We start from the raw sequence: 16,952 nt of genomic DNA on the forward strand, positions 1-16,952 counted from the left end.
AATATTTTCTCAAAATTTTTTCTCTCAAATTTCTCATCAAAATCACAAAATTCTTAAGGTAGTGGACTTGGATCAGAAGTTTCAAGTGCTGTGTTTACATACAGCGGACTACAAGTGGGAGAGTCAGTCATATACGCTAATGTGCAGTTGCAGAAGAGAAAATTTGGTCTCTTAACTCTAACACAGTGATTTTCAACCTGTGTGCCACAGCACAAGGTCTTGGGTGTGCACTGAAATTTAAAAAAATCATTAATTATTTTTGAAAGAAGTTTAAAGCACAGTAAGTATATTCTTTTTTCCTACTCTTTGGTTTTGATCAACATAAGTGTTATGTTTTGATCATTCTGAACATTTGATTTAATTGATTTTTAATCATTATTTTTGAAAGAAGTTCAAAGCACAGTAAGTATATTCTTTTTTTTCTACTCTTTGTTTTGATCAAGTGTTTAAGTGTGTTGCGGAAGTGTAAGTGTAGGTTCTAGTGTGCTGTGAGTTAAAACAGGTTGGAAAACACTAGTCTGAGACGTGAAGCGCCTTGGGTGTGATGGTATTCAGTAGAAAATGTAGACAGCTCTGAGGCTGTTCTTCTCACTGATAATATCGAGTCATGTTTAAATATCTTTGTCACTAATACAATGAAATAAATAATTTTAGGTAGGTATTTTAATGTTTGTGCTTTTATGAAATGTAGTATTATAAGGAGAGGGTGGCAGTGCCCAACTAATAGTGTAATTCAGGGAATGATTAGGAGTCTGTGTTCACATTTCATTTCACAGTGTTGGATATTTTTTTAATCTCCTACTAAGAAAAGTTGCTGTGCCACATTACTACACTTGAATGCAATGTTGAGAAAAGAGACTTTGTGACTTAGGGTGTTCTTAGTAGGGTGTGAAATCATGATGGCCTGGTGTGTTATGATAAGGGATTTATCAGCTACAGTCAGGTTTTGCACTTGGAATTCTAAGAGTTAAGTCAGTGAATTGACTAACTGTAATTCTATAGAATAATTCTAAAAGTTTATTAGAATTCGTTTATTTTCCTTTTTATCCAAGAAAGCTTCCACTTAAATATATTACATAATACTCAAGGGCAATAACTGAGATAGAATCACACCTTTAGGGTAATAAAATTAGAGGGGCCGTACCGAATGAGGCTGTCCAGCGTAATTACACTGACTTGGACAGCATCCCTGAAGTGTTTATGTAGGAGAGGTAGATGTCATTCATGACTTTGGCTACAAAATTTTATTAATGGAATACTTTATGAACCTTAAAAATGATCATTAGATATGTATTTACTGACATGGAAAGTTTTACATGAGCTATTTAGCAAAAAGGCAGGTTATAAAACTATATATCTAAAAGCAATTTGATCTTTGTTTTAAAAATGTCAATCTACATAGCCTGGAAACAATGGCGTAGAAGGACATAGGCCGTAAGGGCGTCCTGGGGCGTGATGGGCTTGCCAGATGTGTTGACTGAAGACACCTGGTGTGTCTGTGGCTCCCAGTGTGCTTCAGATGGGAAAAGCTTTCGGTAATAGTATGTTCTTATTTACGTGATTAGCTTAGCTAATAAAAAAGGAAACCACATGGTGGGGGTTACTGGTTTTGCCATTGTTGTTTGCTTATTTTCAATTGAAAATTTTACAAAGTTCAGAATGACTGTAGCATTTTTAAGGCAAATATTTAGGAAAAAGCTTATCAATAGATCTTTATTCATTGATTTATTTAATCTTTTCTAGAGGAAAAAATATACAACATACATATATGCTTTCTCAGAGTAGTTCTGTTTATTGGGGATACACTTAAGCTGAGGACCAGAAAGACTAATGTACAAAACAAAAGAAAAATACCAATTACCTAAAATGTCCAAGAACCTGGCAGAGTTTGGATACAGAGAGAAATTGTTCCAAAAAAGAAAGTGTTTTGGGGATGAGTTTAGGAGTCCACAAAGTGAAAGTTAAATGAATTAAGAAAAAAAAAAAAATCTGAAAATGACAATGCTAGTAACCTTAAGATAAGGTTCTTTGAAAATCTCCAGGAAGTTTTCCTCTGTAGGCTTTGTTTTGTTATTACTGACCTGACCCTCAGACACAGCCTATAGATTTCTCTTTTCTCCTTCCTTCTAAAACTTTTTTTTTTAAGGTTAAAAGAACATTTCTTTAATTTCAAATTAATATGAGAGCACAAATGTTTAGGTTGCATTGTTTTCAATTCTAAGGTAAAGTTCAAGTTGTAGTTGAGACCTTCACCCATAAAAACTCTTCCTTAACCTTGATTTTCTCCATCATCTCTACCATCGCTTACATTTTTATGTAAGCCTCTCAAAGGCATGATTGATACTCTTTAGTCTCTATTTATTTACTTGATTCCCTAAATACTATGGTTTCTACTCCCTTGACTGTACTGAAAGTGCTTCCCTGAAGGTGAACAAACTCCTAATTGTCTATTCTTCAGGAATGTTTAAAATTCTCATTTTTGATCTCTCTGTGTTCTGCATAAAGTCACCCTCAGTCACCCTCATCCTTGCATTCTGTTCACAGTTACCTATCAGAATTTTTCTTTTATCTTTGCAGGATAAAGTCTAGCCAATGCAAGGTCAATCATGATCTGACCACCATGACCTCTACAGTCGAATGTCCTGCCTCCCCCAGCCTCACCACACATAGCTTGTTTTAGTAAGCCTTGCTCTGGCCTCCTGTTCATGGGCTCCCCCACCTTGTGTCCTAATCTTCATCTTTCAGAATGGCTCAGAATTCATCTGCTTCCTTGATCATACTTACAAGACTAAACCATGTGTTTTAAGTCACTATTTTTGTCTGGGTTATTTAGGTGTATGTTATGTTATGTATTTCCTTCTTGGTTGAAGACACCCTGAGTGTGGAGTTTGAATTTTATTCATTCTAACTTTTTTTAGTGTTCAGCATAGTATTTGGTACAGATTTAGCTTCGGTACGTTTGTTTGAACTAAATGAAACTTAGTTCAGTGGGGGCACACATTTTATAAATACGTGAATGGACATGTAAGGCTCATTTGGATCACATGGTAAGGTGCAAAAAGGGACAGCAGAGAAAACCAGAAGTATTTGTTGACTTCATTTTTACTAAACAATTGGTAAGGATATTCTTATTTTCATATTGTCTCGTGAAGGAAATAGGTACTAATGTGGAGAGCAGATCACTGGAGTGAAATGTCATCTGACCAAATTAAACTAAAGGTGAAATTGTGGAGCTTTTGGCCAGAATGATTAACCTAAGTTTTGTTTTCAGATGTTTGGTAGTGACATATTGGCAGATAGCTTTTAGAGTGTAAGTTTTTCTGTCCCTGTCTGAGGAATAGATGAGATTGATTTGTTGTCTATGAAAGGGTCTGTATCAAAGGACTGAAAGTCGTTTTAAACCCCAGAAGAGTATTTGCCTATTCTCCATTTTTATGAAAGCTTCTTGAAGATTTAGCCCCATCCTAAATGAGTGCACATTTTGAATTCTTTTGACTCTTTTTTTCAATAGTGTAAATCAGTTCCCTACTATCTACTGTTTCGGTAACTTGAAACTTGCAAGAATGGCTTCCTGGCGTAGGAAGCGACTCTTCCCTTTGTTAGTGTCTTGTCAGAGGGAACAGGGTGGCCTGAAGCTCCCAAGAATCCCAAGGCATCACCACCTCTTGGTGTGATTTGGCTCCAGAGTCAGAATAATTTAGGTAAAATTTGAGTTGTTTGGATGAAAGATTTGGGTAACTTTTATTAGCAATTTTCACTCAGCTAGCCAAGGAAGTGGAACTGTGCAGGACTGAAGGTATCCTCCAGCCCTTCTGGACAGTGCAGCGTGGAGCTTTTGCTTTGCCCTTGTTAAAACAGGGTAAAGAGGATCAAAATACTGCTCTGGCCCTGTCATCTACCCACCTTCACTTCAGTCTTTCCTCTCAGTTTCGTTGCAGTTTAATTGTAAGCCTCTGGTATGTTTTGTTCATGGGTGCTTTTTCCCTGCTCCCTGATACTGTTTTACAGAAGTGTTTATTTCTGTCTGGCTATTTCATTTCTCTTTACTTTCTCGTTCCTCAGTTTCTTTTAAAATTAGTTCCAGCTACTTGGGAGGCTGAGGCAAGAGAATCGCTTAAGCCCAAGAGTTTGAGGTTGCTGTGAGCTGTGATGCACAGCACTCTACCAAGGGCCACAAAGTGAGACTCTGTCTCAATAAAAATAAAGAAAGAAAGAAAACAAACTTCAAACTAAGACAATTGAAAGCCAATTGAAAGCAAAATTTTAAAAAAAATATTGTATATTTCACATACAAAAATTCTGTTTTGGAATTTTTTAAATAGAAACTTTATGAAAGTAAGGGAATTTATAAGTCATTCACAAATTATTAGGCCATTCCTACATCGTTACTTAAAAATATTTTACATTTTGAAAGGACAGTGTGTGCATCTGGTAAGTTCAAGTTCGAAAGGGTAAGCAAATCTCTTTTCTGCTGTTATTCCTCATTTCTTCTCTTTGGAGTTAACTGTTGGTACTATTTTTTTCTCTTTTCTCTGCAATCCTGGAGATAATCTATGCATATACAAGCAGATGAATGTTTTTGTAAGATTAAAAATTTATAGTTTGACACTGAAGTAGCATTTATATCTTTTGGCAGCTGTAAGGCTAGTAATATCCACACACTTTGAAGTATAGTACTCTACATTGTTTCTTCGCAAAATAAACACTGATCTTAGATACCTGCATAAGGGTATATCTTCCAGTACTAATGGTCAGACATGGCCTATTTTCTCTGTTTTCAGTTGTGTTGCATTTCATACTAATTTTAACCTGACCCTTTTATTGAGAACATAAAGTAAAAATTGATAGCCACTGAAAGTACTTAGGTGCCTGAATGCTCTGTTCTGATATTAGTCCACTTGGCAAAAATGTACTTAGCATTTTATCCTTCAACTTGCACTTTATCCTGACTTTTCTCAAGCACTTTACAAGAGTATATTATAGTCAGGATTTGGAGGCACAGAAGAATCAAGCTTTTCACGGGCATGCTCTACAAGGCAGGAATGGAACCAGCAGCGCCACCCAAGGTTCCTGGCTCCCTGGCTGTCAGCACCAATTCATAACAGTTCTACCAACGCATCAGGACTCTGCCAGCTGTAGAGGTGGTCGGATGCAATTTGACCCCTGTTATTTCCAGAATGTTGTAGATTATCCTCCCACCCCCCAAAAAGCCTTTTAAAAGTCTCCAGTTAAAGATCTTTTCCATCCCGTATTTCCTTATTTTTCAGTCTGTTTGGTTTTCAGCCTTCCTTTCCCACCTAGTGTTCCTCCTCAAACCACCCCAACAGCCTTTGAGTAGATTTATGTTACCAATTCATTTTGCAATCTTAAGGTTCTAATTCAGAACCCATGTATCAATGTGTACACTGTCACATTTCTGAAAGGCTAGTCCAATAGAGTATCTTGGAAAATGACCAGTGAAGGTGCTGGGTGTTGCTTTTCCGTCTTAAATAAATAAATAAAAGAGCAAGAATTAAAAAAAAAAATCCCGACATTTTAAAGAGTTACTAAACCATGGGTCATGAGGAAAAACTTTTAAGTTCCCGTGTTTGCTTGCTTAGTAAGACTTATTTTTACCTTGAATATGTCTTTAATATTGCCATCCCTCAGTGTGTCTATATTTAAATTGTGTCTAAGATTATTTTCCTTAAATTGTATAGGTTTGAGTTTAGGTGGTTCTAGAGCAGGCGTCTTCAAACTTTTTAAACAGGGGGCCAGTTCACTGTCCCTCAGACCATTGGAAGGCCGGACTATAGTTTAAAAAAAAAAAAAAAACTATGAACAAATTCCTGTGCATACTGCACATATCTTATTTTGAAGTAAAAAAACAAAAAGGGAACAAATACAATCACACCGCCTCATGTGGCCCGCGGGCCGCAGTTTGAGGACCCCTGTTCTAGAGCCTCTAGATAAAAGATGCTACTCAACCATTATTTTCACATGACAGCGAACCCTACCCACACACTTTTTATTCTTTTGACCTGCCAATTGTATGGGAGACAGCAATGCAACTTTTTTGTTAAACATTTCTAAAAATTCTATTGGCATTCTGCTTGAAACAGGTCTTTGATAAGAGCTGTGGTGCCTGTCGCTGGTGGCATAGCATCTGCTCTATGTTGTCTGCTGTTGACGGTGAGAAGTTTACACTGAAAAAGAACCTTTCCACCTGAAGTTCCTGAAGCCATAGATGAACGCAGGACAGTTCAGTTTTGACACACTGTTGGAATAGAGGGTGGCAGCCATGCCATTATCGCTCCGTATTGGTAGAAAGAACCAACTGTCTTATGCTAAGGCAGGCTCTTTCCTTAAGCTCACATATGAGACTCCTGAACAGAGGGCAGCCCTGTATTTTCAAGGTGACTTGTGATACACACATTGTGAAGCATATTTCAGAATCTAACCTCCAGTAGATCATGCAGATGAAACTTGTGTTCAGTGGGTAGGCCTGGGTTCAGTGAGCAGCTATGTGGGCATTTGTGAACTGATTTCACAAATGGTCCTACTAGTAATTTAGGAAATGGGGCAGGTTTAAGGTGCATATTTATATTCATGCTGTTTTCAAATTCTTATTACAGACCTGAAAGGCAGGATTAGACTATCCATAAGTAAGAAAATTAGAGAGAGATTAGATAACTAGCTTATGTTTTATCCAGCTTTAGTAAGAGCCCAAATTTCCTATCCATGCGCTTTCTCACGTACTATAGCCTCCTCTTATAATGAATAACATATGTATATTTTAGAGCTTTACAACAGCCTCGTGTTCCAAATAGTGCATTTATTTAAGTGTTTTGGAGCTCTTCAGCAATCCTGTAATCCTGTAGATCAGTGGTTCTCAACCTTCCTGATGCCGCGAGCCTTTAATACAGTTGCTGTGGGTCGCGACCCTCAGGTTGAGAACCGCTGCTGTAGATGTTAATATCTTACTTTTAAAGGTAGATAGAAATTTGAGTCTCAGAGAAATACTCTGACTTGCCTGGCAGCACAAAACTGTTAAGTAGTTAGAACGGGGTGGGGCTTAAACCTACCCTCCACCCCGAATTCTCTGTCCTTTCTACTCAGCTCCCTGGAGGTCAGTAATTTTAATACTCAGCAACATTTATTGATCCCTTACCATGTATAGTATACTATGTCAGATGCTATTAATTGATTCTGAAAAAAATATAAGTATACAATTCCACTCCTCTTTATAATTTAATGGGGAAGATAGGATAAATCACATCGTGTGTGGTATAAACTCTACACACAGAAGTCAGCCAGCACAACTGTGTGAAATAAATGTAACTAGTAATGGTGAACAGTTGGAAGCCTTATCTGGCTATTATCAAGTAGCCTTCTGAGAAGCTTTTGAATGGTCATTCCTGCTGGTTTCTTCTAGGAAAAGTACCAGTAGTCATTTTCAGTCTCTCTGAGGCTATTGTTTTCTTCCTTGTTATATTACCTCTTTAACATATGCAAGAATACTGAGCAGGTAGAGGAGTTACTGAATGTTTCGATCCTTAGCTGAGGTTAAACAGAAAAGACTCTACCCAAACTCAGAACCAAAAGAAATGACGTTCTGTATTAGTTAGGATTAAGTCTAGTTGTAAGTAACTGAGAAGTTGAAAACAATAGTGGCTTAAATGAAATAGATTACTTATCTGTCACTAAAAATTTCAGAGATTTATACCAGTATGGACAGCTCAGTGCCAAGAAGTCCTCAGGGGCTCAGGTTCCTTCCAGCTCCTTGCTCCGCCTTCCCCGGGGATATACATTGTACTCATTGTCCGGTGGCATCAGTTTTCTAGGGAACAGAATGGAGAAGAGTCAAAGGTGGAGAGCAAATGGCACACTCTGGCTGTTGTTAGAGGAGATTTCCTGGAAGCTGCCACAGAATGTTTCTGTCTCATGAGCTAGAACTTAATCATATATTCATTCCTAAGTAGCTATGCACAGTTAAAGGTTCCTTTACCATGGAGGAACAGAATGGATTATAAGGGACAGATACTAAAGGATTCATAGGAGCTATTTAGCCTGGAATTCAATCTGTAACTTCTTTTTCAGTCCTTTTTCCATTTAACCACATGACCTGTGCACCAGCAAAAGCTTTCTTGTTATCCTTGGTCAGAAGTGATCACCTCCTCTTCTAAATCTTGTAATACATCTTTATAGCAGATGTCATGTGCTGAACTGTTATTGCTGTCATTTGTCTGCATATATAGCTTCCCTAAACCATAAGGTCTCACCACCGTGTACATTTCTGGGGGCAGTGACCACATATTATATGCCTTGCAATTCCTGGTCTAGTGGAATAATTGGTCTATAAATAATTGGTTTTCAATAAATATTTCTTACATGAGTAAATAATTTCGATGATTTCTTGGTTTCTTATAGCATTTTAGGTAAGAAAGATGGATCAACCTAGTGGAAGAAGTTTTATGCAAGTATTATGTGAAAAATATAGTCCTGAAAATTTTCCTTACCGCCGTGGTCCTGGGATGGGAGTCCATGTCCCAGCCACACCTCAGGGCTCTCCCATGAAAGGTAAGAAAGGTAGGACCTAAAACATTTACTGACTGGAACTTACTTAGGAAGTTAAATCACAGTATTGCTTTGTTTGCCAGTGGGTTTCTTTATTTTGAATTATGAATCAAATCATCTTTTCCCCTTATTATGATTTCAGGGTTTTTTTTAAGACTCGGACAGGACTAATTTTCCTCCAGATTATCCAAGAGGCATTTACTTGTCCTTAAAGAATAATATGTGACATTATTTCAAGTGCATATATTTTTTAAGGAACTTAGAGGGTATAAAAACATGTAAGACTGGCCTGTACTCTCAAGGACCTTACAACCTAAAAGGATTATAAGACATTCATATTTACAAAGATATAGCAGATAGTTTATGTTGAGCCCAATAAATGGCACAATGATTAGGAAAGAAATCTAGGTGAGAGTTAATTATTATTATACGATCAGGGAAGGGTTCAACATTGTGAGACTTAAACTAGTCCTTCAAGAATGCAGAATTTGGTTAGGCAGGAGATAAATTCTAGGGAGGGATTAGATGTGAGCAAAGATCTATAAATAGAAATGTGCAAGATGTACTTTTGCTTGTCTGTTACCTTGATGTTATAATGAACAACTCTTAGAAGTAGTTCTTTGTAGTTTTGGGAGATTAAGAAAAACTCAATTAAATTCAAGTGTGTGTGTGGGGGTTCAGTAAGTGCCCACCCAGTGGGTACAGTGCACAGGAATGTGGCAGTCTTCCTGGGTGAGGGCCACAACCAGAACTCAGACTTTAACCTTACACATGGAAACTGTGTCACCTACTCATATCCCCTCCTATTAATCTGAAATTAAAAATTGAATCAAGGTTTTCATTCTTATGTTCAAAGCTTAACAAGTGTTTGCTGTTTTTCAAACAACTATCTTATCATTCTGTGTAACCTAGAATGGCAGAGAGATGTGGACTTTTTACTTGGTAGTTTTTTTCACCTTAGGATCCATTGCCATTTTGAGAAATGTGATACTAACAGTACTAAGCTGAAAAACCATATAGTTTGAGGCCTTCATTAATACAATATTACCTTCATGAGTCCTTGTTTTATACCACATGGGAAAAGGGTGGTTGAATTCTCATGTTTATTCTTTTCAGTAGAGATATTAAGAGTGATTTTATTGACACGTGTTTTTTGAACCAGGTCAAAGAGTTGTTACCTCAGTTGGCCAAATTCACTGAATAGTTTAAGATACTGAAACAATTTCTCCCATTGCAATTATATTTTAACAGAAGGCCAATTTTCATAAGGGACAAATTCTACAGTGATATGAAACAGGAATAATTGAGACAAATATGAGCAAGCTATAGAGTTTTGAATTGAATCTACTTAAGTGAGGAAGATTTCTTGAATAATATGAACTTGAAGAATAAAAGTGATTTAGCAGATTAAATGTCTAATGGATTGAGATAATTGTCAAAGGTAACAAAAGGTAAAGATACACATCAGATAGAAAAGAGCTATCCAGAATACTTTTGAACTAAATTTAAAAAAGAAAGAATTGGGACCCATAAGAGGGTGGTGGTCACCCACACATGAATGTTGTGGATCTAGTATTCAGGTGACAAGAGGATGGCGTGGCTCTGTTGTTGGTAGTTGCGATAAACAACTCTGCCAGGAGTTAAAGCCTAGAAGACTTATTTGGAGGTTTTGGTTCAGTACCTTTGAACTCCTCCTAGGCAGTATCTGGCTGTCTCCCCTTGGAATCCAGTACCCTTTGATACCATTATATCCTGTATTCTCAAGGTCTTTGAGTAATTTCATACTGTTTGACTTTTGTTACTTGACGATTCTTGGGGGCTGAACTCAGTATGTAGACAAGAATTAGACTGATGGAGAAAGTGTTTTGTGTCCACTGTGATTCAGATCGCCTCAACCTCCCAAGTGTCCTGGTGTTGAACAGCTGTGGAATAACCTGTGCAGGAGATGAAAAAGAAATCGCTGCCTTCTGCGCTCACGTGTCAGAACTAGATCTTTCTGACAACAAACTGGAAGACTGGCACGAGGTAAAGCTTTTATATTGCTTATATTTTATAAGCAGGAATAACCATTGTATCCTTGTTTATGTTATTCTGTACTCTGCTGCGTTCTGTTGGCACTTGAGATTCTTGTCTGTATGTCTCAAGATAAATAACTCACCTCTATTTGTGGCAATTTTTCAATTAACTTTGTTATTGCTAACTTGTTTTTCACCAATGTGAAAAGCACTGAGAAACTTCATTTCAGGTATCAAGAGGTTAATGAGTCTACACAGATTTAGACTGCTAGCGATTCATTAAATTCTCTACTGTTTCCCTAGTTTACTATCCCATGCTCATCTCTACTTCTACTTCAATATTTATTTATTTTTTTGAGACAGAGTCTCACTATGTCGCCCTCAGTAGAGTGCCGTGGCATCACAGCTCACAGCAACCTCAAACTCTTGGGCTTAAGTGATTCTCTTGCCTCAGCCTCCTGAGTAGCTGAGACCACAGGCGCCCACTACAACACCCGGCTATTTTTTTGTTGTAATTGTCATTGTTGTTTGGCAGGCCCAGGCTGGGTTTGAACCTGTCAGCTCTGGTGTATGTGGCTGGTGCCCTAGCTACTGAGCTACAGGCACCAAGCCTTCTTCAATATTTATAACTATAAATTGATGTGAAATTGCTAGAACTTGAAACTAAGGTTATAAAAATATTTATTGTTGTTTTTGAAATTTATCCCAAATATTTTAGAACTTTTCTTATATTATCATGTCCTTTTGGTGGGTGATATAACTGATGGCTTTTAACCTCACAGTAACTCAAAGTACACAAATGACAGTATTACCTACTTGATTATAACGTTACCTGATAGAAGCTATCCTGAAGAATAAGGGGGAAAGTGCTTCTTTTTTCTTACTTCATTCTCCTGCCTTAATTTAGAGTCTTTGTTGGAAAAGTTTTCTAATGGACTTCCCTGGATCAGGCTGTCTCCTCGTTCCTCTAAGCTGTCCTCCGCTGGGCTACCACGGCTGCTTTTGATAAATGAGACATGATGGTGACACTCACCTGCATGAAGTCCTTCGGCTATTTTTCAGTCAGTGCCTAACAGCTAAGGCCCTTAATCATGTGGCCCTTTGCTATATCTAGAACTTTCTTTCCATTTTTAGCCATGTACTTTTATTTGCAGCTCATAATAAACTCTTGACACAAAAGGTTTCCTTGGTTTTATTCATTCTGAGCCCAGTGCTGTCTGTCTTCACTTGTCTGCCTAGCTGCTTCCTATTTTTCCTTTAAGAGTTGGCCCACGTTGCTATTCCTCTGTGAGGTTTTCTCTGGCTCTCACTTATCCCAGATCACCTGCCCTCTGCTGCTATGAAGGGATTTATCACGGTAGTGTAATTACTTGCTTACTTGACAGTTTTTCTACTAGACTGTGAGCTTATTCAAAGTGGAGATTTTTATCTTTTTTTATCACTAGTGCCCAGCCTACTAGGTAGTCAAATGTTTGTTGAGTGTGTTAATGAATAAATGATTATATCTAAGGATTGATCAAGACCTCTTACTCTTAACTTTTCCTGTGATCTTTAAGAGACTTACTTAATCCTTTAGTGCTTTAGTTTGCTCATCCATAGGACAGGCTTGCTGATAAAATTAATCATTGAAAACTTAGTAGATGTTGAATACTGTACAAATTCCAAGACAACTTTTCCGGTCTAAGAAAAATGTAGATATCACTTAGTTTTGTTCAGTTTTTCTTATATTTATCTTTTTCATAGTCTTTTTCATACCAGTTTAGTCTGGTAACTGTACTATTATTTTCATTAGAATTTTTTTTAATTCTTTGAGATGCATGTCACCTGATTTCTAAGTGGTTGATTAATATGTGCAGATTTAGAGGGGTGTTCTAAGAAATAACTTCTATCTGTATATATATTTACTTATTTGTATACTTGTCTGAACAACTAGTATAGTTCACTGTTCAACAAATTACAGTCTGTGCCTTCTTGGTCCTCAGAGAAGCTTCCTAGCCATGTGTGCTCTGTCCATACTGCGCAAATGGCAGAAAGAATACTCCATTTATCTTCTTTCTCCTCCACAGTTCTCCCAAAAGAACCTCTGGGGAGATTTGTGGCCTACATGGATGACAAGTCAGACCAAATTTTCTTGTGAAATCAGTTCAGCTCCTACGTTTACATATGGAATCCCCTAATTTGGTTCTTGTGCTTTGACATAAAGTTTTTGCTAACTGGTGGGAACAGTTTAATAGTGATGTATTTGCTATGTATTGCTATTTTAGAAGGAAGTTGTATGTAATACAGATCAGTACACAGAGTTTGCATTAGGTAATTAAACATTTTTTCTGCTTAGACAAAGGCCTGTATGAAATACTTCTCAGACCACATTGACAGACAGCCAGAGGTCACATATTACTCGTAATCTATTTGCATTCACTTTGTATATTCCTGCATATGCTCAGTAGTCTGTTTTCAGGCAGTTTTTAAGTAAACATGTTTTGCTTCTCCTTTCAGGTTTCCATTTTCCAGTTTACGTTTGTTTTCATCATTCCTTTATATTTCTGCCTTATCAATTATAGTTGGTCTTGGTCTTCTAGAACGTATATCACAACACGGGGAGATGGGAGTAAGACTGACGGCAAAAGAATATCGACTTTTTTACAGTTGAATAAACTCTTTGCCAAATGCCAAATAGGTTACTGATTTCAAGACATTACATTTCAACCCCATTACAACCCATATTTCTGCTCACCAAAAAGATCATTTGTTCCTAGCCATTAACTAACTTTATTTCAGCCAATATTGATATAACAATGTGGAACAAAATAATATAATTTGTTCTGTTAGTTTTTTGAATGGTCACTAATGTTGTATGTTGAGTAAGTAGCTTTAACTACTGGCTGCTGTATATCCAAGATGAAGATAAATATGGGTGGGAAACAATGCTTTTGGAGCAAAGATTGGTCGCATCTTCCTAGAATTGGGCACCTATGACGTAAAAATAATGCATTTTTTTAGCTTTTGACTTAAACTTTTAGCTGAGCAGATTTTTGTCTGACCTTTCCCAAAGTATCTTCTTTTTTCTCCCTTCCTTATCAAAACCATTTTATAAAAGAAATAAAACCAAATAGTTGAGAAGGAGGGGGAATTACCCACTCAGGTGAGGCAGAGAATAGCTGAGTATAAATTATAGATTGTTATCTTAATACCTTTTCCCCATTTTTGTTAAAGCTTTAGTTTCTTCTTTCTTAGAAGCCTGAGTGGAGGGGCATCTGTTAAATCACAGAATTGTGGGGACGTCAAAGGTGATCTCAGCTCATCCCCGTGTTTCTGCACATGAGTGCGTTTAACTCATTCCAGCTGGAGGAGTCTTTTTATTTTTAGACTTCTAAAAAGGAAAGTCAGTATACTGCCCTAGAAATTTACAGAGTGTTTGTGAGCCTTTGCTATTGGGAAATTTTTCCATTGTAAGTAAATATATCTGTATAGTGAATATTATATTTTCCTGAATTTTTTTTTTTTTTTTTTTTGTGGTTTTTGGCCGGGGCTAGGTTTGAACCCACCACCTCTGGCATATGGGACGGCGCCCTACTCCTTGAGCCACAGGCACCGCCCTATTTTCCTGAATTTTATCATTAATTTGAAGTTATCCACAGAAGCTTTTTTATTTCAGTTCTTTAAAGAAAATATTTATTTCTAACATTTATTGTTTTTCCTGCTTAAATTAGATTCTAGTCCAGTTTTATCTTTTGAGATATTCCAGGACTAACAGTAATTATTCTAAGTCTTTATTCTCACTGTGCCTAAGTATAGATGCAGACTATGAAGATTACACCATGTGTTTGCTACCCTTGGGAAATCTCCCAGAAATTGGTTAGTCCCGCCCCCCCACCCCATTACCCATTTTTAAGTATTTTTCTCTTTATTATAAAAATAAAATGTGGGTAGTGGTGATTAGCAAGGGTTTTATGTTTTGTTTTTATCTGTCTTTTTGGTCCCCCCTTAAAAGAAGTTACGTATAGCTGATCATTATATTCTATACGAAAGTTCTTTCCATCATTGGTATTCAAGTCATAGAATCCAGTGAACTATTAGCTGTGTTTTGGTCACAGATTCTAGCCATATACCACAAAATGTACCATTTAATTATGTAAGGGATCAAACAAGAGTATGTGCATTTTGATACAAATTCCTTACACTTTATGTGGAAGCCTAGTGTATTTTCTCTCAAAAGTAGCTCATTTGTTCATTTGTAAAATGAGGATAGAAGTGGTGTCCACTTGTAAGAGTTAGTGTGGAGCAGGTGAAATGGTGAATGTAAGGGCCTTTCCCTCTGGCATATTCCTCTGAACCTTCTTGGAATTAATCTTACTTCTTACTGATTGTAGAGCTCCTGGACTGAATGTCCATAGTTAGATCTGCTGTAAAGAGCAGGTTACTTTTTCTTCCTGTGGTTCTTCTCCCTGCATACCCTCTTGTTTTTACCTCTGGAGCTCTGCAAAGAAAGCTGCAGGTCCCAACCTATGGGTAGGAAGCTTGTCCTACCTATGCGCTTCTGATTCAATAGTTAAGATGGAACCTGAGAATCAGTATATTTTTAAAATTCTACCATTGATTCTGGTGGATAGCCAGAGCTGATATACTGTACATACAATATTGTTAATAGTTATATTTATGAAATGATTTTGTGTCCGTAAGGTAGTCAGTAAATGTAAGTGCCCACAGTATAGTAGTGAAGTAGGTAAGTGCAGGTAATGAAACAAGTTGCAAAAAATGCTCTGTGCTGGGCGGCACCTGTGGCTCAGTGAGTAGGGCGCTGGCCCCATATGCCGAGGGTGGCGGGTTCAAACCCGGCCCCGGCCAAAACTGCAACAAAAAATAGCCGGGCGTTGTGGCGGGCGCCTGTAGTCCCAGCTGCTCGGGAGGCTGAGGCAAGAGAATCGCGTAAGCCCAAGAGTTGGAGGTTGCTGTGAGCCGTGTGACGCCACGGCACTCTACCCGAGGGCGGTACAGTGAGACTCTGTCTCTACAAAAAAAAAAAAGAAATGCTTTGTGCTAAATGCATTACACATGTATCTCATTTAATCCTACCAACAATCCTGTAAAGTAGGTGATACTATTTCCCCTATTTTACAAATGAGGAAACTGAGATTTGGAAAGGTTAAGTAACTTGTCTGAAAACACTTAGCGAGGAAGTATTGGAACCTGGTTTGAACCCAGGTTTTCCAACTCTAAAACCAATCCCAACTACTCTTTTCTACTCCCTTTCTCATAACATTTAGTTAGCACGTTGCCTGGCTGTTGGATGCTTTATACATTTATTGGGCATCCGGCATTTATTGCGTACTTATTTACATTAGGCCTTCTCACAGATCATGCCAACTCTTTTTCAGTTACCTTTATTATTTTTTTTTTCTGGTTATATTTATGATGTAGTAGTCATGGTATTTTGGAAAGAACAATGACTCAGATTTTTAAATCTCAGATTTGGTTTTTGTGACTATGAAACCTTAGTCAAATTGTTTAACATCTCTGAGCCTCAGTTTCCTCTTTATTAAAGTGAAAGTGGCATTATTTATCCTGTAGTTTATTTTGAGAATTTAATGAAATAATCTATATCAAAGAGATGTATGCTTTTCGGTTTTAAGTAAATATATTTTAAAGTTTGGTACACATTTGAACCAAACTGAAACTGTATTCTGAGTTATTGTGACTATGTAGTCAATTTTGAACACATGAATTATTACCAGGTGATTTTTAATAAGCCTTTCATTAGCCTTAATATTGTGCTGACAATGAGGGGAAGGAGACATTCAAAGAGAATAAGATGACCCAACCTCAGCTTTTTAAAAACTTACAGCCTAACGTGTCATCCAGGGATGTCCAAATTTTTCACTTCACTGTGCCACATTGGAAAAAGAAGAGTTGTCTTGGACCACACATTAAATACAAAAAACACTAATAAAAGCTGATGAGCAAAAGAAAAGATCCGTGCATAATTTTCTTTATATTCTCCACCACGATAAGCAAAAAGGTGCTCACAGAATCTGCATTTGGCCTGTGGGCCGCAGGTTGGGCTCACCTGATTGTCTTTTCTCCATTTAGCAAAGAGAATGTCACATAGGGCCGAAGCAGAAACCTTGCTAAAGGTGATGTAGGAGATCTTTCTTTTGTACCGTAAGTTATGTACCAGTCAATTAATTATTGCCAGTATTGCACAGAAAAATTATTTGCCAAGATTTGTTGAAATCACTTATGCTGTTCTATGAGTAACATCACAGAAGGACTCCCTGGTGTAAATGGCCCTTTGCCTGGAGACCCACTCAAGCTTTCTTAAGCATGATTGCTATTTTAAGAGCTCTGATTACTGCCTGATAACACTTTTTTTTTTTCTCCCCA

At 37.4% G+C, this 16,952-nt stretch overlaps 1 protein-coding gene across 6 annotated transcripts in view; it reads left to right on the forward strand.

Moving 5' to 3' along the window:
• TBCEL (tubulin folding cofactor E like) overlaps nucleotides 1-16,952 on the forward strand; it is a 97,221-nt gene that overhangs the window by 41,490 nt on the left and 38,779 nt on the right. For 5 of the 6 annotated variants that reach the window (XM_053594534.1, XM_053594535.1, XM_053594532.1 and 2 more), the window contains 2 exons: nucleotides 8,410-8,559; nucleotides 10,442-10,581. In XM_053594534.1, coding sequence (XP_053450509.1) covers nucleotides 8,427-8,559; nucleotides 10,442-10,581 — 273 coding nt within the window. In that variant the 5' untranslated portion in view covers nucleotides 8,410-8,426. Of the gene's footprint in view, nucleotides 1-2,197; nucleotides 2,223-8,409; nucleotides 8,560-10,441; nucleotides 10,582-16,952 lie in introns of those variants that run through there. The other variant, XM_053594537.1, reaches the window with a different exon arrangement.

The sequence above is a fragment of the Nycticebus coucang genome, chromosome 6 (genome assembly GCF_027406575.1).
Source record: "Nycticebus coucang isolate mNycCou1 chromosome 6, mNycCou1.pri, whole genome shotgun sequence".
Taxonomy (NCBI): domain Eukaryota; kingdom Metazoa; phylum Chordata; class Mammalia; order Primates; family Lorisidae; genus Nycticebus; species Nycticebus coucang.